The sequence below is a fragment of the Galeopterus variegatus genome, unplaced genomic scaffold (assembly GCF_000696425.1).
Source record: "Galeopterus variegatus unplaced genomic scaffold, G_variegatus-3.0.2 Scaffold1390, whole genome shotgun sequence".
Taxonomy (NCBI): domain Eukaryota; kingdom Metazoa; phylum Chordata; class Mammalia; order Dermoptera; family Cynocephalidae; genus Galeopterus; species Galeopterus variegatus.
Genome location: NW_007727501.1, coordinates 377,086 through 399,981, shown reverse-complemented (window position 1 = coordinate 399,981; position 22,896 = coordinate 377,086). Strand labels below are relative to the sequence as shown.

General features: G+C 51.8%; 1 protein-coding gene across 1 annotated transcript in view; it reads right to left on the bottom strand.

The window, feature by feature from the left end:
* The window catches only part of UNC13A (unc-13 homolog A (C. elegans)), a gene marked incomplete at its 3' end in the record, with an annotated part of 35,334 nt that overhangs the window by 5,541 nt on the left and 6,897 nt on the right, over window positions 1-22,896 (bottom strand). Inside the window, exons 2-10 of the mRNA XM_008576715.1 lie at window positions 19,445-19,474; window positions 18,516-18,615; window positions 16,528-16,645; window positions 14,666-14,789; window positions 13,831-13,904; window positions 12,931-12,985; window positions 7,960-8,167; window positions 1,459-1,995; window positions 864-963 (exon numbers count right to left, since the gene is read on the bottom strand). Of these exons, the coding sequence (XP_008574937.1) occupies window positions 864-963; window positions 1,459-1,995; window positions 7,960-8,167; window positions 12,931-12,985; window positions 13,831-13,904; window positions 14,666-14,789; window positions 16,528-16,645; window positions 18,516-18,615; window positions 19,445-19,474 (1,346 nt within the window). The remainder of the gene's footprint in view (window positions 1-863; window positions 964-1,458; window positions 1,996-7,959; window positions 8,168-12,930; window positions 12,986-13,830; window positions 13,905-14,665; window positions 14,790-16,527; window positions 16,646-18,515; window positions 18,616-19,444; window positions 19,475-22,896) is intronic.

Below are 22,896 nucleotides of genomic sequence, written 5' to 3'. Positions count from 1 at the left end.
TCAGACCTCTCCCCAACCCTGATGGTGACTTTCAATTTGGCCCCAGCACTACCACCAATTCTAACCCTAATCTCTGTCCCTAACCATGAATCGAACCCTGAAGTGATTGGAGCCCTCAGCCTTATTTTGCCCCAGGCTCCTGCTCTCCAATCTTCCATCAGAAATCCTTCAGAAAGCCCAGGCTGAAATGAAGGAGGCTGGAGGCTTAGTGGGGCCAAAGTGTAGGTGGGCCAGGGAGGGGTCTGATTAGGCAGGAGTTTGGCCAAGAATATGGTACTGTGTCTGTTCAACCTGCCCTCCCCAACCTCATATCCCCTATCTGCAACATCACAGGAGGGCCAGGCAAGGGGCCAGTGCAGGGGTGGGTGGAGCCACGGAAGAACCTGGCTGTGGGGAGGCAGAGGCAGGGCAGGGTGGGGGTGGAAAAACGGACATGACCAGGCTGTCCATGGGCTGGGTGAGGGCAGGGCCAAAGTGCATGGGGCTATGGGCAGGATATAGGCATGATCAAGTTGGGTAGAGGTGGGGTGCGGATATGGCCAGCCAGGGTGTGGAAGGAGCATGGGGAAGGTGTGGGATGGGCATGGGCGTGGCCAGGGAAAGTGTCAGTGAGAGTGGGAAATAGGCAAGACTTTGGGTGCAGCCAGGCTGGATGTAGGTGTGCTCAGGTATTGAGGTGTGGTCGGGCTAAGTGTGGGTGGGGCCAGGGAAGGGCCAGAGAGGGTGGGGTATGGGCAGGGTGTGGGGAGTGGATGTGGCCAAGCTGGGTGGTGTGGGGGGGTGAGGGTTTGGCGTGGCCAACCTGGTGTGGGCGGGACGTTGGGCGTGGCCTTCTGGTGTGGGTGTGGCCACCCCTCACTCACCTCCTGCAGCTGCAACCGCACCTTGTTGAAGGCTCGTAGCCAGTTGGCCTTGGCTCTGGACATTGAGTCCTGACCTTCCTCATCCTCTCGTGGCCTGAAACTGAGGCAGGGAAAGTTGTGGAGCTGCAGGGCTGGCTCTCCATGACCCCTGACCTTCCCTCCACCCTCTGCCCTCCATGGCCTCTGGCGCCTCAGAGATAGTACAACACCCCTGTGCCTCCTTTGACCGGACTCAGTGTCCATTCACTCTTCCCACATATATCCATCACTTTTCTGACACCTTCGTGTTCCCCTGTTTTCCTTTTTGGCACTCCCAGCCCCCATGACCTTTTCAATCCTATTTGCTCAGGATCCTTCCGAAGCTCCTGTGACCTCTCCAACCCCAGCAGCCGCTAAGGTCCCAACCCCTAAAACCCCACTGAGCCCCCTTTGACCTCCCCAATCCACCCTGACACCTCCGATCCCTTTAATAAACCCGTGGCCCTGTGACAACTCCAGCCCTGGCAGCTGCCCAGGTCCATGCTGACCCCATCATGGCCCCACCAATCCCATGACCTATGACAGCCCCTCTGACCCCTCAGTCCCCTCCTCTTACCTCTCCTCTGCCTTGGGGGGCTCAGGCTCAGACACCCGATCAGCTACAGGCACCTCTTCAGGTGTGGACTGCCTGGAGGACACCTTGGCCATGTCAGGGGCTTCAGCAGGCACCACCAGGGCCTTGTCTTCCTTCCCAGGAGCAGCTGGTGGGATGCTGACACGCTTGAAGTCTTTGGGCTCAGCCACGGCTGCCTCTTCATGCTGGGCATAGCTGCCCAGATCATCAGGCACCTCCTCCTCCTCCTCCAACTCCTCTTCATCCTCGGGCAGCTCCTCTTCCTCCAGGAAGTCCTCCAGGTCCTCATCCAGCTCCTCGTCCAGCTCCTCGTCCAGATCTTCCTCATCCTGGTCCCAGCGTGGCGAGTCTTTGTGGTAGCTGACAGAACTGTGGCACGAGTGATAAGAGTCGCGGTCCCGCTCGTCCTCCATCTCAGAGCCCTGCAGGCTCTGCTCGTCCGGGTCGAAGTCCTCGCTCAGCTGCGAGCTGCCCTGACTCAGTTCCCCAGAAGAGGCATAGTGGCTGCTGCCTGTGGGGCTGCGGGGACAGGCCGGGGCCCAGGGGCTGGGGCACCGAGCCACTGCCCGCCTGAGCCCCAGTCGCACAGGTGCCATCACCAAGGCATTCACTCAGCATTGATTGAGCACCTGCTGTGTGCCAGGCTATGCTCTAGGTGCCAGAAAACACAGCCATGAGCAAAAGAGATGAAAGTCCCTGCTCTTGTGGCATTTAAAATGTGTGTTTGTGGGGGTTGGGGACAGGCAATACACTGCACTGGGGACCCTGGATCAGCGTCCTCACCACAGACCCCTTGGACACGTAGTGCTCCCAAATCTTGAACGTGGCCACCTCAACCTGGGTCTCCCGCAGTCCTCCCATCGCTGGATTCCTCCACTCACTGGGGACTGGGGCCTCCCTGCCTCTGCTGCTTGCCTCAGCCTCCATCCACACTGATCCTGCAGTGGGTCCCCTCACCTCCACCTTGGGAATGTTGGGAAACACATCCTCTTCCCTGAGCCCTGGCTCCACCCTGGTCCAGCCTCAGCTGTCTCTGCTTGTATGCTGCCCCAGCATCCACTCCCATCGCCAACAGTCCCTGCTTCCCTTGGAAGCCACAGGAGGGCTTTCCGAGAACCATAAATGCAATCATATTCCTCCCCTGCTCCAAATCCTACCATGGCTCCCTAGTGCCTTGATATAAAACCCATGCTAGACCCACAGCCCCATGTGGCCCACAGCCTCCAACCTCCCCCCGTCTCCTTCCTTGCCCCCTTCAATCCCTCCACTCTGGCCACGTCAGCCTCCTCACTGTTCGTCCAACACCCTAAACTTGTGTCCACCTCTGGGCCTTTGCACTTGCCGTGCTGTCTGCCAGGAACACCCTTCCTTGCCTGCTTTATCTGGCAAACTCCTACTCATCCTTTGGAACCCACTTCCTAGGGTGAGTGTCCCCACCCTCTGGCCAGGTCAGGACCACCGTTAAATGCTCCTTATGTGCACCCCGGATGGTGCTCAACATGACCAGGAAGAAATATCTGTCTCTGCCCAAGGGCAGGCAGGATGATGTATGGCCCTTTTCTAACCATCTATTCTGTCACTCAACAAATGTTATCATTCCCTGTTCTAAATATCACCTCCACTCTCAGTGCCTGGGACTCCCATCACTAGCCACCAACGAGATGCTGTAGGAACCAAAATGGGGGTGTCTCCCTCTAGCCCTTGTTTGCTAGTTTATGTGTTTAGTTAGTTCCTTTTTTAAAAAGATGACCACTAAGGGGATCTTAACCCTTGACTTGGTGTTGTCAGTACCACACTCTCCCAAGTGAGCTAACCGGCCATCCCTATATAGGGATCTGAACCTGTGGCCCTGGTGTTATCAGCACCACACTCTCCCAAATGAATCACAGGCCAGCCCTGTTAGTTGCTTTTTAGTGCTGGTCCTTGTAGACTGCAGGAGACAGGATGTGGGAGAGCTACAGATATCACTTGGCTATAAAGGACTCAGAGTACCTTCTTCTGGTGAATACTCCTAAGGTCCAGCATATTCTGGGCTCCCAGATGAGGGGGGCAGTCTAGAGCTGGGACCCCGAAACAGGCCTGGACATGCCCACCTGCAACCTCAGGAACAACATAAACTTCCCCAGGCCTGGCTTTGGACTTGGTGGCTACCAAGACCCCCCCATCCTGACTTTGACCAATTTGGGGTCTCAATACAGCACTGAACCCACTCAGAGACCTTCCCTGGCTCCCATGCCCTTGAGCTAGCCACCCAAGTGCCTTCTGTATGATATGGCCCTGTCCACCACTCCAGCCTTTAGCCAATCTATGTCCTGTGCCTGCAATTGTCTTCCCCCCCTCAGATGCCTCATTTATCCTTCAAGGGTGGGGTCCCATGCACCCTCATCCAGGAAGCCCTCCCTGCCCTCTTCCACCACTAGGATGTCCAGCCCTGTCATGCCCTCCAGCCAAACCCTGACCTGAAAGATGGGAATGTCTGCATCCAGCCCCGTCTCCCCGCTTCTCTCAGAGCCCAGCATCGACCAGCACCAGGCAGCATGGCCTATGTGGCTGGGAGGGTGGCTTGAGTCACTCTCAGGGGAACTCAGGTGGTTTTTCCTCTGCATCCCTTTCCCCTTCTGGAAAACTTCCTTCACTCATGTGTGGCTTGTCTGTGGCCTGAGATTGGGTGGGGGACCCCCTCCTTCCCACCCCCCTTCCCCTCCAGGAATTCTCACAATAGACAGACTCCACCAGGGACAGACAGACACAACTGAGTCAGAAAAGGATGGTAAGTGGCCACACATACAAGACAGGAAGCCAACGCTGTGTCCATCACACTGGTTGGAGCCCAATTGGAGACCAGCTTGGTGTACACCTAACTCTGAGACTCAGGCAATGTGCTTCTACCCTGTGAGCCTCAATTTCCCCATCTGCAAGATAAGTACCAACCACCCTGTGCTTCCCAGCCTTGCAAACATCCACAGAAATGGTGGGGAGCACTGTGCAGCCCCCCATGGAAGAAAAGTCTCAGAGAATCGGTTTCCTCTCTAAGTAGAACGTTCCCACACAAACACACTTCTCAGCCCTTCTACAGATGATGCTATGGTCTACCACTGTCTTGGTCTTCTTCTCCAAGAGAAGACATCCTTCTTCTCAAAGAGTTAGTATTTTATTAATATTTAACATCTTACTTTCCTTTCATCTGTTTCCAGTGCATTGGAACTTTGTTCCAACAATTGCTTAAGTCTGAGCCAGTGTTAGTGTGAAAATGAATGATGCTTTAAAGATTGTATTGGTTGCAGAAATGGTAGGGGAAGCTGTCAGGAAGACAGAAGTGCCTCTGAAGAGAGTTTGAATAAGGAAATCACAAATACAAATGAAAAGAGATCTAGTTCTGTTTTCCACTTAAGAGCACAAGATGGCTCAAGCACACAGGATCTATGAGAAGAACACTAGAGTGAATCCAATTAAGTTTGATTCTTCTCCCACTTCTGCCACCAAGTGTTTTACCTTGAGTATGTCACTTCATTTCTTTGGACCTGAAAAACAAAGACGCTAGACTAGATGCTCAATTTTTTAAAAAGTTCTTTCTAAAATGTTCCATCTACAAAGTATACATGTTTTGTATGGTATATACAAAATATAGAAAAATTCCAAATAAAATTGTTCAATAACTTGCAAAAATAATTTAAAATGCCTTGATGCTAAAGTCTACATTGGAAGCTTATGAAGGAAGGTTTTCTTCAAGTTATGTTTTACCCTAAACCCTCTACAGTGCTGAACGGTAGAACTTTCTACAAAGATGAATAAGTTTTCTATCTGCACTGTTCCAACACAAGAGCCACTAGCCATACATGGCTCTTGCACACTCGAAAGGTGTCTAGAATGACATAGGGACTGGAATTTTATTTATTTAGTTTTAATAAATTTAAATGTAAATTTAAAAAAAGCCCCAGGCAGCTACCGTGTTGAACATCACAACTCTGAAAGCTCAGCTTACCTCCATGATAAAAAGATGAACCATTTATAATTTATTTTCTCACTGCACTAGAAATAAAATGATTCTGGAGGGTTTTTGCAAATCTCAGCCATGATGCAAATACTTGTTTTTATAATCTTCTCATCAAGGCTCAGAGAAGGTCTGAAGTTCAGGAGCCTGAGCGGCTTTGTTTAATAACTAGGTGTTGCCCCTGAGGTTTTGGACCTGGAGTAACATCAGGTGGTTCTGAGGGACCCACTACTGGAGATGCTGCTGGGAGCATAGAGAACAGGGCAATCCCCTTGGCCAATGTCCCTGCTGCAGGATGCAGGGAGAACATCACCTTTGTCCACCTATAGGACCTTGGGAGACTAACTTTGTGGATTGACAGATGCCTTTTTTGGGGCAGTGGCTGTAGATGTGAACTCTGAAGCCTGCTTGATAGGATTCAAATTCTGGCTCAGCCACTTGCTGGCTGTGTGAACTTGGGAAAGTCACTTAACCTCTCTGGTCAAGAGTATCATCCTGTTCTCTGTGTTCCTCAGTTTCCTCATCTACAATGCCATGGGGAGATGAGGAAGTGAAGACCCATGTTATAGGATTGTGTAAGTGCATTTGCTGGGACTCATTAGAATTCCTGGAACATAGTAAGTGCTTAATTAACTGTTGTTATTATTTCTTCTCACAGACTAGATATAGCAGGACTGGGATTAGGGGGAGATGGGTAAGTCTGAGTTCTGCAAGTACAGGGTCAGAACCTATTTTTACTTAAAATTTTGATATTTTGTTCATTGTGGATTTAAAAAAATTTTAATTATTAAAATATAATTTATTTACAATAAACACTCGTATAAGAGTACATTTTGGTGATTTTTTTTCTTCATAATTTTTTTTCATTCATTTGGATCTTTTAAAATATTGCACTAAAATATTATTTATCTCGATGACTGAATGTTTTGGCACCCCTTACATTTTACACCTAAGGTGAGTATCTTGCTGCTGGACATAAGATATAGGGCTTACTTTCAAGTCCCACATATCAGGGTCTTGCAATGATAGGAGGCCCTGGTGTGTGTGTGAATTGAGACTAACATCTTAAAGAGATTTTTGTGTGTGTGTCATATGAACAAAAGTATAGATTCAACACCAAGGGAGTAGAGAGTACTGAAAATTTCCTTCCTGCTCATTTTGTAATAAAGGAAACATACTTTTTTTTTTTTTTTTTTTTTTTTTTTTTTTTTTGTCTTTTTCCGTGTCCGGCAACGGATCGCAACCCTCAGTGTTGCCCCCGTACTGGACCAGGGACCGGCAACAGGATTGCAAACCTCGGCATTGCTCCCGTGCCTCGCTCAGCCAGTGAGCGGGAGCCGGTCCGTATGTGGGATCCGAACCCTCGGGCGGGAGCGCCACCGCGCTTCCCAAGCGGCGCACTACCCAGTGCGCCACCGGGCCGGCCCAAGGAAACATACTTTTAAAAGGGCAAATACTTTGGAAGAAGACTCATGACCAGAAATCATACCAGGCCACTGCTTGGCTCTCAGTCCACCATAAAAGCTAGTTCTTGTGATGACTTACAAGCTGTGTAACCTCAGACAAGTTACCTAACCTCTCTGTGCCTTGATTCTCCATCTGTCAAATAGGACCAATAATATTCCTGACCCAGAGAATGAAATGCGATAATGCGGGGAAGGTGCTGGACCAGCACTGGGCACATAGCTCCAAATACCATTATTTGTACTATCTGTTTACTGAACAGTTGCAACATGGCACTTTCAGGCACCACCCTAAGGGCTTTACAAATTTAACCTGCTTAATACCATGTTTGTCATTGTTCTGTTTAGAAACCAGGGCTGGGGTGATCAGGCCAGCGAGGAAGGGTGACAGTTGTGGGCTTCAGCCTCCCAGGCTCACAGCACCATGCAATGGTGTGACCCACATGGGTCAGGGGGCCACCTATCAGACACGTCTAGGGACAGCCTTATTTCAAGGGAGTAGTGATGGTGGCTGGATTAATCTGGGGTAGCTCCCAAGTCACTATGCCTCTGTCTGCAGGTGGGAACATGGGGTCACATGGCACCAAGGGCTGGGCAGGGCCACCCCAGGATTACCAGCCAGCTGCTCACTGGGAGTCTTTCCAACATCACTGTGCCTCATCCCCCCCACCAATTAATCCTCATCTCTTCCTCCACCCATCCCCTCCCCTACCCAGTTAGAGAGTACACAGGACCAGTGGCTTTTAAAGATAGTGCTAAGGAGCCCCCATATCTCAGGGGAATATCTCAGGGGCCCAGACTTCCCTCTTTCTTCAGCCAAAGCAGATCCCCTTTCATGAAGCTCATAGAATTTTTTTGCGAGCTTTTGGGTAAAGGAAGGGCTCTACTGCCCACAAGAAAGGGTGGATTCTCCTCTCCTGAATCCACTTACCTTCACCTCCAGCTCCCTCTAGACTCCCACCCCTCTCTCCACTCCAGGAGACAGAGCAGGACATCCACCCCCACCCACACACACTCCACAGCAGCTACCTGAGGGCTCGTGGCTCAGAGAACTCCTCATAACTGTGCATGGAATCACTGTAGGACTCCCGGGAACCCAGGGGTGGTGGACGGACGGAATACTGATGAACTGAGGCATTGGGCTGCGATGTGGTGTAATAGGGCGGTGGGATGCTGTTGCTTGTCTCACTGCGGTAGTCGCTGTCACGATCATCCACTGCACTGTCGGGGTCATCATCTGGAAGACAGAGGACATGAGGGGAGAGGGTGAGCAGGGGAAAGACAGCACACAATGGGGGCCAATGCAGTCTCCCAGACTTAGGGAATCTTCACTGCTGCTAACCCGAGAAGAGGAATTTTTATCAGTGAAGGATTGTGAGTCATATTAATAGAGGTATAGGCCTTAGAACAAGGGAGGTGAAAACCCTGCTTTACCTCATGTGGGTCCAAATGGACCTAGAGTCCAGGGCCTAGGGAAGGTACTACAATGTGAGGAAGACGGGGACAAATTAGAGGGCATCGTTCAGCTCAAAGGTGAGGATGGACTTTGCTAAAGTCCAACTCTCCGAAAATGAGATGAAATTTTTCCGTCAGGCAGTTTCCCATAATAGGAGTGACACAAACACTCAGGGGGAAGTTGGAAGGAGATCAGGAGGACAAGGCAGAGTAAATGCCCTTTAACCCCCAGATATTTCCTGATATCCGAGGGTGGGGACCCCTAACCTGAACTTACATGTGCAAGAACAAAGAAGCTGTGACATGTTGTCTCCCTCAAAAAGGATCAGTATCTTAAGTTGGCAAGACCACCACACACCCAGAATCACTCGCTAAAATGGAATGGGGTGGAGTTGCCAAGCTTCGAGCGTTTAATAAGTAATGAAGGATATCTTGGTTTGGTTTCCTTAGTAAAAAGAAAAGTTTATTTTCTAAATCCTAAAAAGAATTCTCATTCTAAAAGCAACAAGTCTGGGTAGTGGGATAACTGTACATTTTTTTTGGTATTCCTTTCTGTACCTTCTGAAAAAAATTATTTCAATAACGCACATGATACTTTTATAATTTAAAAGAAGGATAAAGTTATCTTTATATCAAAAGTAATGCAAGACACAGTCAATGCAGGAAGCTGAAAAGTACAGACAGGGGTGGTAAAAAGGGAAGGAAACTCCAGACTCCAAAATCTCAGACCAGGAAGTGGGACCTTTGGACTTTCGCTGCATTTAAAGGAGGGGGCTGTGACTGTCTATGAGGGGTGGCATCAAAGGGTGTTAGACTGTTATGGTACGAGAGAGACTCCATTTATTTAGAAAGTGATGGATTGAAAACAAAAGGCTGCCAGAAAACATTAACACCCTGATTGCATGGCCAGTGGGACCTACAGCTGTGGGGGTAATTTACCAACGATTCTATGCACCGAGGAGTGGTTTGTACCTTTTACAGCTTTTATGTACTGTAGCTCATTTGCCAGACATCTGTGTATTGTTCTTTATTATTTAAACTTTCTAATTCTTTTTCAGTTAATCATGTATGTTATTACATATTAGAAAATAGGTCCAAATTTAAAAAAAATTTTTTTCTTAACTTGGACGCATAAAGCTATTTTGACTTGTTCCCCAAGTTATAGGAAAATGTTAAATTCATTTTCAGCTGGAAAAGTTGGCCTTATCAAAGTCACTCTGGCTTCCCTGTTTCTCATTTGACTTGGGCCACTGTGACCCTGAGATACAGGACCACCCTGACGCCGTGGATGCCGTCAACTCTGACACTACAGGCAAAGGTGCCGGCGAGTTTAACCTCAAATTCCCACGATTTGCTGGTTAGCAGCAGAGTGAAACTAGGACACTATAAGAGGTGGGATCTGAAAGCTGGACAATCCTCCACGGAACTCTGGACAACTTGTTGATGTCACCAAAGTGCCCCTCTGACCATTTTCCACCCAATTATCTGGGTTTTTTTTAGTCTTTTGACAAATCAGCGTTTTTTCCACAAAATTGTCCTTGACCGGGCTGCGATGTTTCCAATCAAATCGCATGACGCTGTGTGTGTTCACCAAATGATTGTTTTTTAAAACAGATTGTCTATTTTCGAAGGGCAAATTGTCTTCAACAGGATTCCTCATGCTTTCGCCCAGACTCTGCATGTTACCGAATAGTTTTAACCAAATTGCCTGCTTCCAGCCAAGTAATTTTCGGCCACTTTTGTTTTGACAAAATGGTCTTCTCTGGGCTCAACTGTCCTTGCTTTTTGACCCAATTATGAGCTTCAGTCTCATCATTTTTAACCAAAAATATCTGCACTTTTGACCGTATTGTTTGTGGCAAATGAGTTGTTACTGAGTTTCCCTGTCTGCCAAGTGCCTATTTAGGCTAAATTGATTTCTGACCAACTTGCTTTTGATAAATTGTTGTGGGCCAAAGTGTTTGTAAACAGTTTTCCTGGTTCTGGGTTGGGCTTGTCCACAGGGTACGGGGCAGAGATGGAGGCCCCAGCTGGTGGAGGGAGGAGGCGGTGGGTCCATGCTCAGACTAGAGGACTGGGTTTCTCTAGCAAGGGCCACATTTGCAGGGAAAGCTGTGATTCCACAGGGAGAAAAAAGGAAATGCAATCTGGGGGGTGGCTTGCTTCTTCCTTGGGGGGGTGGAATGGAGGAAGGTGTGGGGGGGGGCTTTGGGAGCTGAGGTCCCTGGAGTGATAACTCCCCAAGGGTCCCTGCCGGGCTGCTCTGTCAGAGACCCCCTCCCCCCCCCACCCTGAGTGACATTGGGCCCATTTCCAGGTGGAGGAGGAAGATGGGGAGACAAAAAGGGGGGGTCACAGGAGAGGAGATGAGGTTATACATGGGGAGTGGGGGGAAGGAGGGTCTCAGTGCCCAGCTGGAGGCAGGCAGGTCTCTGATCTAAATACCCACCCCCTCCTGGCTGAATACCCCCTCCCCAGTGGTGGTGCCCACTCCCCACCAGACAGAGCAGGACCCCCAAGACAGGCATTAAGAGACAGGGACAGGAGGGCTTGGGTGGGGTCTTGCCAGCCCTCTGGCCCCAGTGTGCCAGGCATGGGCTCCCCGCTTCCCTGTGCGGTGGGGCGGGGGCCTTGGGGTTGCCAAGGCACCCACCTCCCCGTGGGCCTTCCAGAACATCGAGCGGAGTACTTACTCTGTGGCTCACCCCAGCCAAAATAATTCCAGTTGCCTACAAAGAGAAGGGGCAGAGAGAATAAAAGGAGCAGACAGAGGAGCGGGTGGGCGTGGGGAGGGGGCTTCCCATTCTCCGCACTCTCCCCATCTCCTCCCCCACCCCAGGACCCCAGCCCCTCCTGGCCTGAGGGTCTTCCCTGGGGAGTATCACTTTCATTGCTGACCACCGTGGGAGGAAGGCGGGATATCCCAGTTTCCCAACAAGGTCACAGATTCAGCCAGGAAGTGACATGGGGCGTTTGGGCCCAGCGTTTTCTGACTTGCCTGGGGTCAGGGCTTCCCACCTCTTCCCTCCCTTCAGCTCATGGATAAGGAAAGACGCACTAAACCAGAAAGGCTGAGCTTCCAGACACCCCTGTTGGGTATGTTTTATCATTCTGCTTATCTTGCAGGTGAAGACACAAGGCTCAGAGAGGTAAAGTGAGCAGCACAAAGTCACACAGCCCCTAGCGCCTGGCATCTCAGAAAACCACCTTGGACCAGAATCCTGGTTCCTCTGACCCCAGGCTGCCTCCTCTGTGAAATGGGCGCGGGACAAAACACTCCCAGGGAGGGCTCCGAGGTAAATGCTGGGCGGTGGTCTCCATTTCCCGACTCCAACCTGCACCTCATTTTAGTTCACCTGCCCAGGTGCTCTTTGCCGCTCTGCTTCTGCCTGGCTCTGAAGACCCCACTCACCGGGGAGGGGGGTTGTAATTCCTTCCAGAGTGTGATAACCCCTCCCTGGTCAGGGAAGTCAAGGGACTTTCTCAATATTACACCACAAGTTAGTGAGGGAATGGGGTCCCCCAACTGCAGTCCCCCAGCCCCTCCCCTCCTCCAGGCCCCACCACCATCCTCTGGGCACACGGGGGCAGACACAGATATGGGGGAGACTGAGAGGGGAGGGAAAGAGGAGAGGAAGCAGATGGAAAAGGAGAAAGAGGTGGAAGAGTGAAGGGGGCAGGTGTCGGTGGGTGGGGGCTCTTCCCCAGGGCTGTGTGACCTGCCCCTTCCTCCCCACTCCAGAGGACTCAGAGGGCACTTTAAGGAGGGAGATATTTCTTTGGCTCACAGAGACCTGGTCTGGGTGCATCTGAATGTCCACAGGGCTAAGGAAGATAAACAACCCTGACAACTCCAGCCTTGATGGAGGCAGAGGAATGTGATCATTCTCATAATTAACAGGCACAGTGCAGTGGAAAGAGAAGCAGACTTGGAGTCCCTCAGACCTGGGTTCAAATCCTGACTCAGCCACTTGCTGGGGGTGTGACTTGGACAAGTCACTTCTCCTCTTGGGCCTCAGTTTCTTCATTTAACAAATGGGTGAATGAAACAGCTTTCATCCACTGTACTGTAGGTGCCCGTTGTACGTGTGTTGGACTGATCATCCATCGGTGTCTGTCTGCACCATTTGACTGAGCTGCTTGGTCTGTGTTGGCCCCATGACTAGTTTGTTGAATGAGTTATAGGCCCTCATCCAGGATCTGATGAATGAAACTGAAAAGTCTACAAAGTGCTTTTCATGTTTCTAGATGTTCTGGGTCCTTCCAACAGCCCTCAGAGTGAGGGATCTGTCAGATGCCCCATTTCAAAGAGAAGGACCCTAAGCATTGGAGAGGGACACTGGCATGTCTGTGGTCATGTAGCAAGGTGGGACTCTAACCCAAGTCCCTAATCTTTGCTTCTTTCCACTACACTGCAAGCAGACACTGGGCACCCTTAGGACTTGTCTCTCTAGAATGGGGTGACCCATTAAACATGACAGTCATGGGGTGGAGGAGGAATGAGGGTTTTAGCTGATGCCCAGGGAAGTAATGAAAGGTACTTACAACACTGGTTGCTGGGGACAGGAAGAGGTTTGTCTTGCTCATCTTGGAATGAATACTGAGGGGGAGGAAAGGAGAGAGGGCTCATCTCAGGGGGGCAGAAGTGAGGGGACCAGGATAGCCCTCTGTTCTGTCCCATCCTGACTCTCCCTTTGCGTCCCCAATCCTCTCCCTCTAGAAGAGAAGGATACAGGTATTTATAGAGAAAGAGGGAAACACATGCACAGAGACCAAGACACAGTGAGAAACAGAGATAGGAAAAAGAGACACGGTGGGGGAAAAAACAGAGGGGGGGGGAGAGAGAGAGAGAGAGAGGCAGGTCTCTGCAGAAAGAAGAAAAAGATGAGGTTGGATGAAAATTAACCTGTGATTATGGCCCCTTTGTCCCATGCCTCCCACTTAAAAGTGTTCTGGTCTTGTCTGCTGTTCCTTCCCTGTCCTCAGCCTTTTGGAGACTGTCCTCTGGGACCACATTGGGTCTTTGCACTGTAATGATACAAAGCCAAGAAGGGGGGTGGCATGCAAGAAGAGAGGCACAGAGGCTGGGCTGGTGGGAAAGGGAGACTTTTAGGAACATTTGAAAGTGTCACTGTAGAAGCTGAGGGGCGTGGGGCAGAGAGGGCTGTAGGGACCACTTCCAGGACCTCTCTGAGGATATTTGGCAAATGCATAACTTGAATGGATTGAAATTGGTACATCATTGGTAGACTGCGTGTTCCTGGGCTCCATAATTGCTTCAAGACTGGACCACATGGGTCACCGATTTAGTTGGGTTACAAAGAATTAAAGACAAAGACATAGGAAAAGACAAGCTAGAGAGAAACAGAGACAGCGAGTGAAAGACAGAGGGAGACAAAGAGAGACAGACATGAGGAAGCAAACAGCCCCCACTCCAGGGCTCACCTCATCCTGGTCCCGCATGGCATTCAGCTGCTCCAGCTTCTTGGCCCAGTAGCGGGCTTCCTCCTCAGGAATGTCTGGAAGCAGAGCCCCAGCTCTGAGCCTGGAAGCCCCTCCCACCCCTCAGCCTCCATCCAGCAGGTCTACTGAGCTCTGGCCTGGAGTCTTTGGCCAAGCCAAAGGGGGGTGAGGTAGGCAGGCCTTGGGTGAGGAGGGGGAGTTGAAGGGTGGCACACCTGACCCCTCCTCCCCTGAGCTGCCATGGGAATGGACAGAGGATGGGAGAGGAGGTAGGTCCTGGCATTAGGAGGGTAGGGAAGACACGGGTTCTTAGAAAGATGATGTGGAGAGAAATTAGGTGCTTCCAGGAAAGGAAGAGAAGACTCTCTGCATCTCTGCCTCTGTCTCTACATGTCTCTCTCTCTCTCTCTCTGTTTCTCTCTGCCTCTGACTTTATGTCTCTCTGTGTGTCTCTGTCTCTGCTTCTCTATCTCTCTTTGCTTCTTCTCTCTGTCTCTCTTCCTCTCCCCAACTCACCCCTGCAACCTAAGGCCTCACCAAGGACCAGCCAGGCCAGCTCAGCCCTTTGCTCTGTGGGTTGAGAAGCATTTGCTGCTCTTTGGTGACCCACAGGGGTGGGCTGTGCCCTGCACACAGCAGGCTCCCTTCTCTGCTGACTCACTGCAGCCCAGGAAACTCTCCTCTGGGAAGGCAGAACCTCATCCTCAGAAAGAAGGGCTGGCTGGACCTGTCCAGGCCCAGTCACTCTTTTGGACTAGCTCGGTGAGTCCAGAGTGTGGTTGGGGCTGGTTGAGGGTTCCGCACACCCAGCACTCACCTAAGGGCAGCTCGAAGCGAGTGTCAAGGAGGATGCGGTGGAAGGTGGGGTCCTTGGTGCCACAGATCTCACTGTCTGCCATGATGACCTGGGAGTCCAGTGTCAACCACTCTCCAGGGCCCTCCTGGGGGTTGGGGGAGGTAAGTGACAGAGGTCAGGGTTCCAGGTAGGGTGGGGTGGATCAGGTATCTGCTACATGCTGACTGGTAGGTTCCCTACTGTCACATGAGACACCCCCCTCACCCCATCTCACCCCTACTCTGAGAGTAAGGGTCATGTCCCCACTTTACAGATGAGGAAACCGAGACTCATGAAGGGAAGGTCTAAGTCCAGGGCCACACGGTGAGTTTGGGGAACCCAGAGCCAAGGTCCCAAAGAGAGGGCCTTGTGGGGTTAGTCAGGGGTGGTCCCAGCCTCATATGGCCACTCCTCACCCCTGATGTAGGGTTATGGAACTGATTTCAGATGAGAGCCCTGATCCTCTCACTATCCTGGGAGGAAACCCTCCAAGAGAGTAAGCCAATCTCCCCTGGTTCAAGGATGTGAGCCTTTGAGCAAGTGGGGTCCACTCTGAACTGCAGTCTCTTCATCTCTCAAATGTGAATGGTCTTTAGAATCTGCTTTCTGCTGTCCCACGTGACCAGGCCTGCCTCACACTTTGGTGGCTATTGAGGAAATTTTGGGTCCCCCTCAAGCCTTCTTTTTGGACTCACTTGCCTGGACTATTGCACCCATGTTCTCTCTATATATTCATTCATTCATTCATTTTTTTCTTTTTTTCAAAAACAAATGCTCCCTGGGGCTTCCTCTATGCCTAGTTCATACCAGGTGATGCCAAGATCCCCAAGAGGCCTCAGCCACCAGGCAGGCCCCTAAGAAGCTCACAGTCCCAGGAGGAAGAGCTGGATACAGGCACCCTGAGTCCCATGAGACCAAGTCTAAGACAGAGGGAGGGAGGGGGGCTCAGAGAGCTTCAAGGGGGGAGTTAGAAAGGGCTTCCTGGAGCTGGGCTTAGAGGGTGATGGGAGGGAGGACACTTGAAGCCTAGGGAACAGCATGTGCAAAGGTTCAGAGGCTAACATCTCTGAGGAGGGGAGGTTGTGGTGTGGACAGAGACAAGGCTGACCAAGTGTGCAGATACCATCTTGAAGGCCTCCCAAAGGAGATGGATACGGGGGGTGGGGGGAGGAGGGCAGAACAGAGCCTCAGGGTAGTAAGATCCTGCTGGGATCAACACAGAGGGGCCAAGTAGAGGGCCAAGGTCAGGAAGCCAGGTAGGCAAGGCTGGGATTGGGCTGTGGGAACAGAGGAAATATTAATAGAATGACCGCCGCCCCTGGCTATGGTGCCAGCACTGAGGGACTGGGGTTCTTGTCTAGCACCTTCCTCTGGGCTGGTGTAACCTTCCCCCTGCTGTCCACCCAGGGCACAAAATGCTAGTTGCCCACATTATCCCTCCTCTCCTTCTTCCATAGTAATATATTCCAGCTAGGTGGGGCTACATGACTAAGTTCTGGCCAAGGGGATGTCAGCAGAGTGCCATGAGCCACTTCCAGGTTGTGCCCTTAACTGAGAGGGTGAGTGCCTCCCTTGCCACCTTTCCCTACCCTGGCTGGAATACAGATGCAATGGTGAGTCCCAAGCAGCCATTTTGGGCCATGAGTTTGAAACCACATGGGGAGAAAGACAGAGCAACAAGATGGAAGGGACTTAGGCCCCAGTGACTTTAAAACTGTCATGGCAACCCCAGATGTCTATACAGACATCACCAAGGAATGACAGATAAATATCAACCTTATTTAGGCCAGTGGCATCTGGGATTCTCCCAGGTACTCCTCCTTGTCCACTCTCAGCCCACTCACCTCATTGGACTGGCGGATGGTCCGCAGCGGGATCCACACAGTGCCCACCATTGTGTCCCAGATGAGACCCTTGTTCCACACCTCCACAGTCAGCCCCAAATCCAGGCGGTTAATCTCGCTGTGGAAAAAGGAGAGGGGTATCGAGAGAGCAGGAATGAGGGAAGGGAGACCCAGAGAAGTTAGTTCATTTGCCTGAGGACACACAACATACTGCAATTCAAGTCCAGACCTGTGCAAGTGCAAGCTGGGATAACACAGTGGTTCTCATTTTACAAAGGGAAAAATGAGGCCAGAGGCGGAATTTACTAGCTCAGAATATCACAGAAGAACCAGGATTCCAAGCTGGGAGGGAAGGAGTGGGGACAGATGTTACGCATCTCCTGCACCTTCATCTTGCTGGGCCCTTGAGCTCTCAGACCCTGACAACTCTGGGTAAGGGAGGAAGAGGCTCCATGGTTACCTTTTCCCCCAGGATAAGGGCATTCAGGGCACTTTCAGCCTTCCCAGTGTCATTCTTATCCAATCAGGTGGGGACACCCCTGAGCATATACACGATCCCAACTCTAAATGCTTTCCCTGCAGGCCACATCCTGGAACATGCCAATTGGAGAGGATGGGATGGAAATCTCGGTGAATGACCAATTCACTGAATTTACTGATTTACTAAAGATTTATCTTAAGGAATGTCCTTGAATCTATCTGTCGACTGTGACCTGGTCATTCAATGACTGGCTTTTGGCAAGTTGGGGACCATGCTGTCTCTCCCTCTTCACATCTTTCCTAGAATTTGTAGCCTCCCCCTTCCTTCCCTAAGTGTTCCTCTGCTCCAGGATCCTCAATGCTGGGGCCTCTCACGTCCACCCTGACAGTCCTCAGCCAGGCTCTGCTCAGCACATAGCATGGGGATTGATGGCTGCCTGGGTCTAAATCCCCACTGTGACATGTACATGATGTGTGACACTGAGTAGGTGGTTTTGCCTCACTGGTCCTCTGTTTCCTCATCTGTAAAATGGGGATTACAATAACACCTTCCTCCCAGGGTTGTGGGCAAAGTTGACTGAATCAAAGCATAGAGAGACTTAGAACAGGGCACAGCACAGGCACATTTTGCTGACCATCATCAGAGTAGAGGGGACAAGAGGTTGTTTTGTAGGTGGGGGCATGAGACCCTGGGTATCTCCAGATTCATGAGCAGGTCCAGGTCATTGATTCATTCAGTTATCCAACAAATATTTGTTGAGCACCTACTGTGTGCCGGGCCCTGTGGCATGCGGGGGGGTGGTCACAATGGGGACAGAAACTGACCCAACCCCACCATCCTAGAGCTCAAAATCAGGCAGTAGCAGCCAGAAATGTGGAAAAAATCATAGAAATGACTAAAATAACAATTGGTGGTGAGGCCTGGGAAGGACATGATGTTCTGAAATTACAGCTTGGGGATAAGAGTCAGAGAGAGCTTCACTGAGGAGGTGACACAAGCTGAGACCTGAAGGACAAGGAGCCAGCTAGTGGGGGGAGAGGTGGAGAGCGAGTGCAAAGGCCCTGGGGCAGAGGTGGGTGTGGCGGGGCAGGTGAGCAGGGAGAAGATGGAGAGAGATGTGGTGGGGAACCATGGTGAGAAATGTGGGTTTTATTCTGAGGTCGATGAGCCATGGACAGGTTTGGAACATGGGAGTGACAGGATGTGATTTGCAGTTTTAAAAATATCCCCCTGACTGCCTGGAGGAGAACAGATTGTGGGAGGCGGACAGCAGTGGGAGGCCAGGGTGGAGGCTGGCGGGAAGAGGGGACTTGGCTGGTGGCAGCAGAGATATAAGGAAGTGATTGGATTCGGGATGGGCTTTGGTGGCAAAGATGATGGCCAGATGCAGAGGAAGGAAGGGTGTCCCAGATGACTTCCGCGTGTCCACCTCTGGCCCAAGGGACCACGGAGGTGCCGGGCTAAGCAATGGGGTGAGGCCGTGCCTGACGGGACGCAGCTGACTCACAACATGAAATCCTGCTCCCAGCTGGGCTGGCTGCCCCGCACGGCGATGGTCGTGCTCTTTACATTCTGCACCTTCAGGGTCACGTACGTGTTGAATTTCTCTGTGGCGATGAAAGCAGGGGTCAGTGCTGCAGCTCAGGGACTCCCTGATGCCCCTTCCCAAGCCCTAAATGACCCCACTCTGATCCCCCAACGGTCTCCATACACTTCTGTGACTCCTACTCCCAGGCCAGTCCTGCCCGTTTCCCAACCCACCCACCCTCAGAGCACAATGGAGGGGTCTCTGTGCTGGGACATGTGGAAATTTGGGATGCCTCATCGGTTGCTTAGAAATGACTACGTCCAATAGACTTGGTTTTCAGGTGGAAAGACTGAGGCCGCAGAAAAAGAAATAAAGTTGACTTTAAGAAACTCTCTTTGAGGCCTGCCTGTGGCTCACTCGGTAGAGTGTGGTGCTGATAACACCAAGGCCACGGGTTCGGATCCTATATAGGGATGGCCGGTTTGCTCACTGGCTGAGCGTGGTGCTGACAACACCAAGCCAAGGGTTGAGATCCCCTTACCGGTCATCTTTTAAAAAAAAAAAAAAAAAGAAAGAAACTGTTTTTGCCTCTCTGGACCTCACTTTTCCCACCTGCAGCCCCATCTAAGAGTCTCCACATTGCCCCTTAAGATTCTGGGAGAGGCCATTAGCTCAGGGTGAGCCCCACCCCCATGGGTCTCATGGGTCTCTAGGGAGACCTGGGGAAGCCCATGAAAACTGCTGGGATCCCAGGTGGAGGTCTGCCCTCTGACAGCCCCCCATCCCAACCTGATGCTCTGCAGACATAAAGCCCAAGTCTGAGTTCGGGCTCAGGCCCCCCACCCCAGTCACTCCAAGAGACAGACAGACAGACAACACAGGACAGTGCAGGAAGAGAGGCCACTTACCTTGGGCACCATCAAACTTGGCTTTTTTGACTGCGGAGAGAGACAGAGATAGGGAAGGGAGGCAGGGAGAGAGAGGGGGAGGAGAGAGACAGAGACACAGAGAGATGCACCAAGATAGAGACATAATGAGAGAGATAGCGAGGAGAGATGCAGAGATAAAGAGATAGAGAGAAGAGACAGGCAAAGAGAGAGCAAGAGACAGATAAAGAGACCAAACAGGAAAATAAATGAATAAAGATAGAGGCAAAGTCAGAGACGGAGACAAAGAGACAAGGAGAGGAGGAGAGATAAGGAGAAAAAGGGGGCAGGGGTGAGAGGGAGAGAGAAAAGCCATCAGACAGATGACTGCAGGCCCACCGAGGGGTAGAAAGAAATTTGGACCCTGGGAGCAGTTACTCCCTCTCCTCCCCCACCCCACTGTCCCCATCAAACTCCCCCTGCAGCTGTGCCTTTACCCCACAATTAAACAGGATTCAAAAAAAAGAGCTGAGCAGGTGGCAATTGAGGCCTCCCCCAGGAAGTCTTCCAGGATTGCCCAGAGGGCGGAGGGGAGTGGGGAGGAAGAAAGGGGAGGTGAGGAAAAAGACAATATATCCAGATCCTGTCCCACCTTTCAGGCCAGCAAGACCTTTCCCTCGACTGTCCAGCTCCATCTATCCTACCAAATGCTCCCAGGGTTTGGGGTCTAAGACTCAAAGGGGGCTGGGTGAGGTGAGACAGAAGAAGCCAGAGCTGGCTCCAGTAGTACACATGGAAATGTCCTGGTCCTGGCTGGAAGGCTGTTAGAGATTGTCCAGCCTGACTTGCGTGCAGGCAGGGTGACCTGGATAGATGTCAGGGCCCCAAGAGGTCCAGTCTCCAGCTTCACACAATCCTGCAGCCTCAAGTGCCTCAAAACTATTCCACTCTGTACTGGCTTTTCTTGCAGGACACTCAACTTTCCTTGCCAACATCTCTGGCACCCTGCAGCTGCCCCCACATCTTTCTCCACAATACACTCTCCACCCCCACCCCGAACCTGCCCCCATACTGAGACTACCTCCCTCCTTTCCTTCTTCCCCTTCTCATCTTCAAATTAATTTCTTTGTTAGTGGAGGCAACACACAAACATTTTACAAAATCCAAAGCAACCAAGAGATGGCACAACGAGAAGGTTCTTTCCACTGAGCCCTTACTCCCCTTCCAGATGCAATCAGTGTTACCAGTTCCTTGTGACAAAGGACAGTCTGTGCATCGCCAATCACATGCATTACTTGACTTCCTACACAAATGGTAGCATTCTACACCCACCATTCTGAACCTTTGTGTTTTTCAGAACATCTCGAAGACTGTATATAAGCGAGTCGAAGGATAAATTCCTAGAAACAGAACTGTGTTTCTATGAGCAAATGCTGAGCCTCCCATCTTGGGTTTGTATCTCCATGCCTATCATTCAAATTTCTGTCCCACAAAGGCTCCTGAATGGAATGAGCGAGGAGAAAACTCCCATCGAGGGTAGGGGAAGTGGGGTGGCCCTAAACACACATCAGTAAATACTGTTTGTTCCTGTTGCAGACACACAGGGACTCCACAGGACAGAGAATGAGCATCTTCCTATAGCAAAGCCAACCTCTCCACCAAAAACACCCAGACTTTTTTTTGTTTTTTGCTTTGTTTTGTTTTTGGTGGTCGGCCGGTATGGGGATCTGAACTCTTGACCTTGGCATCAGAGCACTGCACTGTCACTGAGCTAACCGGCCAGCCCGGCCTCAGATATCAACTGCAAATGAAGTGGCATCACGCCCACCACACTTGGTTTGGGTTTGGGAGGAAGAGTGTGCACAGAGCCCTTAGCTGGGCATGGAGGAGGTGAGAACTGGCTCAGCATGGAGTCAGGCAGAGCTAGGTTCACATTCCAGTGCTGTGTGACCCTGGGCAAGTGAACCGCTCTCTCTGGGGCCTCCATCTGTCTCATTCCATGTCTGTCTCTCTCTGTTTTTCTAGATCTGGCCCTTTCTCTCTTTTCCTCTCTCTCTCTGTCTCCCCCTGTATTTTCTGTCTCTGTCTTCCTCTCTTTCCCCCACAGTACAAATCAGCCACCACATCCTCACCTTCCCACTCGAGGCAGGGACTGTATGTGTAAAGGCCCCTCTCTTGAATGCATGCTCAGCCCCCATCCCACTGGCCCCCTCTCACACCCTCAGCCCCACCCACCCACAGGGAGCTTACCCACCCAGCACCTCACCCCTGGCGTGGAGTGAAACTCAGGGACACTCAGGACTGTGCCCAGCAAGAGCACCAGGCTTCCCTCCTAGGACAGTCGCAGCTTGCAAACCTGGGGAGTCTGTGTGAAGGTTGGGCAGGGGCAGGGCGGGAGAGAGAATTGTGAAAGGGACAGAGGCTGAGAAAGGCACACACACAGAGGGACCAACACAGGGAGAGAAAGGGAGGAGAGAGGAGGAAGGGGTGGGGATGAAGAGCCCAAGGCATGAGAGTCAGAGAGAAACAGACACAGAGAGACAGAAAGAGACAGACACAGAGATTGCCTAGACTAGGGAGGGCAGGCAGGGGAGATGCTGGGAGAGGAGAGGCAGAGGTGGGGGGAGTTTCAGGTGCGTGGTCAGTGCCAGGCTCAGGGGGATCTGAGGGGCTGACTGGGGTCTAGCCTTGAGTGTGCCCTATTTTCCAGACCATGGATCTAGGCTTAGCGAGGAGCCCTGTAGTCCCTTGGTCTGTTTCTCTCTTCTCTCTCTCTCCATCCTCTTCTTTCAGGTCTCTCCCTGTCCCTGCTGTGTCTCTCTCTGTTTCTCTCCTCTCTGTTCCATTTCTCTCCACCCCTGTCATTTTCTTTCTGCCTGTCTCTCTCTGGTCCTCCCCACCCCCACCTCGTCTATCCCCCTTCCTCCTCCCTGAGCTCAACTCTTCACCTGCAGTTCCTCTGGGCTGGGGGTGGGGATGAGCTCAGTTGGGGGGACCTCAGGCAGTGGGGGGCTTGCTGGAGGGCTCTACCCTCTGACAGCTGAGGCCAGCTCAGGCCCTCAGCCCCCTTCAGAACGGGCAAAGCGCGGCCATTTTTCATCATGGGGGGCTCAGAGGAAGAAGGGGAAGACTCAGGGGGAGAGGGGTCTCCGATGGGAAAGGGAAGGGGGAGGGCGTCCAGAGTGGGGAGGGGGTTCTCAGGGGGGAAGGGAGCGCATGGTGGGGGAGGGAACCCAGAAGGGGGAGGGTCAGGGAGGGGAGGGTGGTCTCAGGGGGAGGGGCTTGGAGGAAGGAAAGGGCTCAAAGAGGGGCGGAGGGGGCTCTGAGAAGGAACCGAGTCTCTCCCGCTCTGTCTTCCCCGGTCACCGTCGTCACATCCCGCGACCTTCGCCACACCCGCGCGGGACTGCGGTATCGGGGTCAGCAGGGCGGAGGCGCCACCCCTCCCCGGCGGGCTCCGGGTCACACGCGCGAGGCTATTTATAACGTGAGCG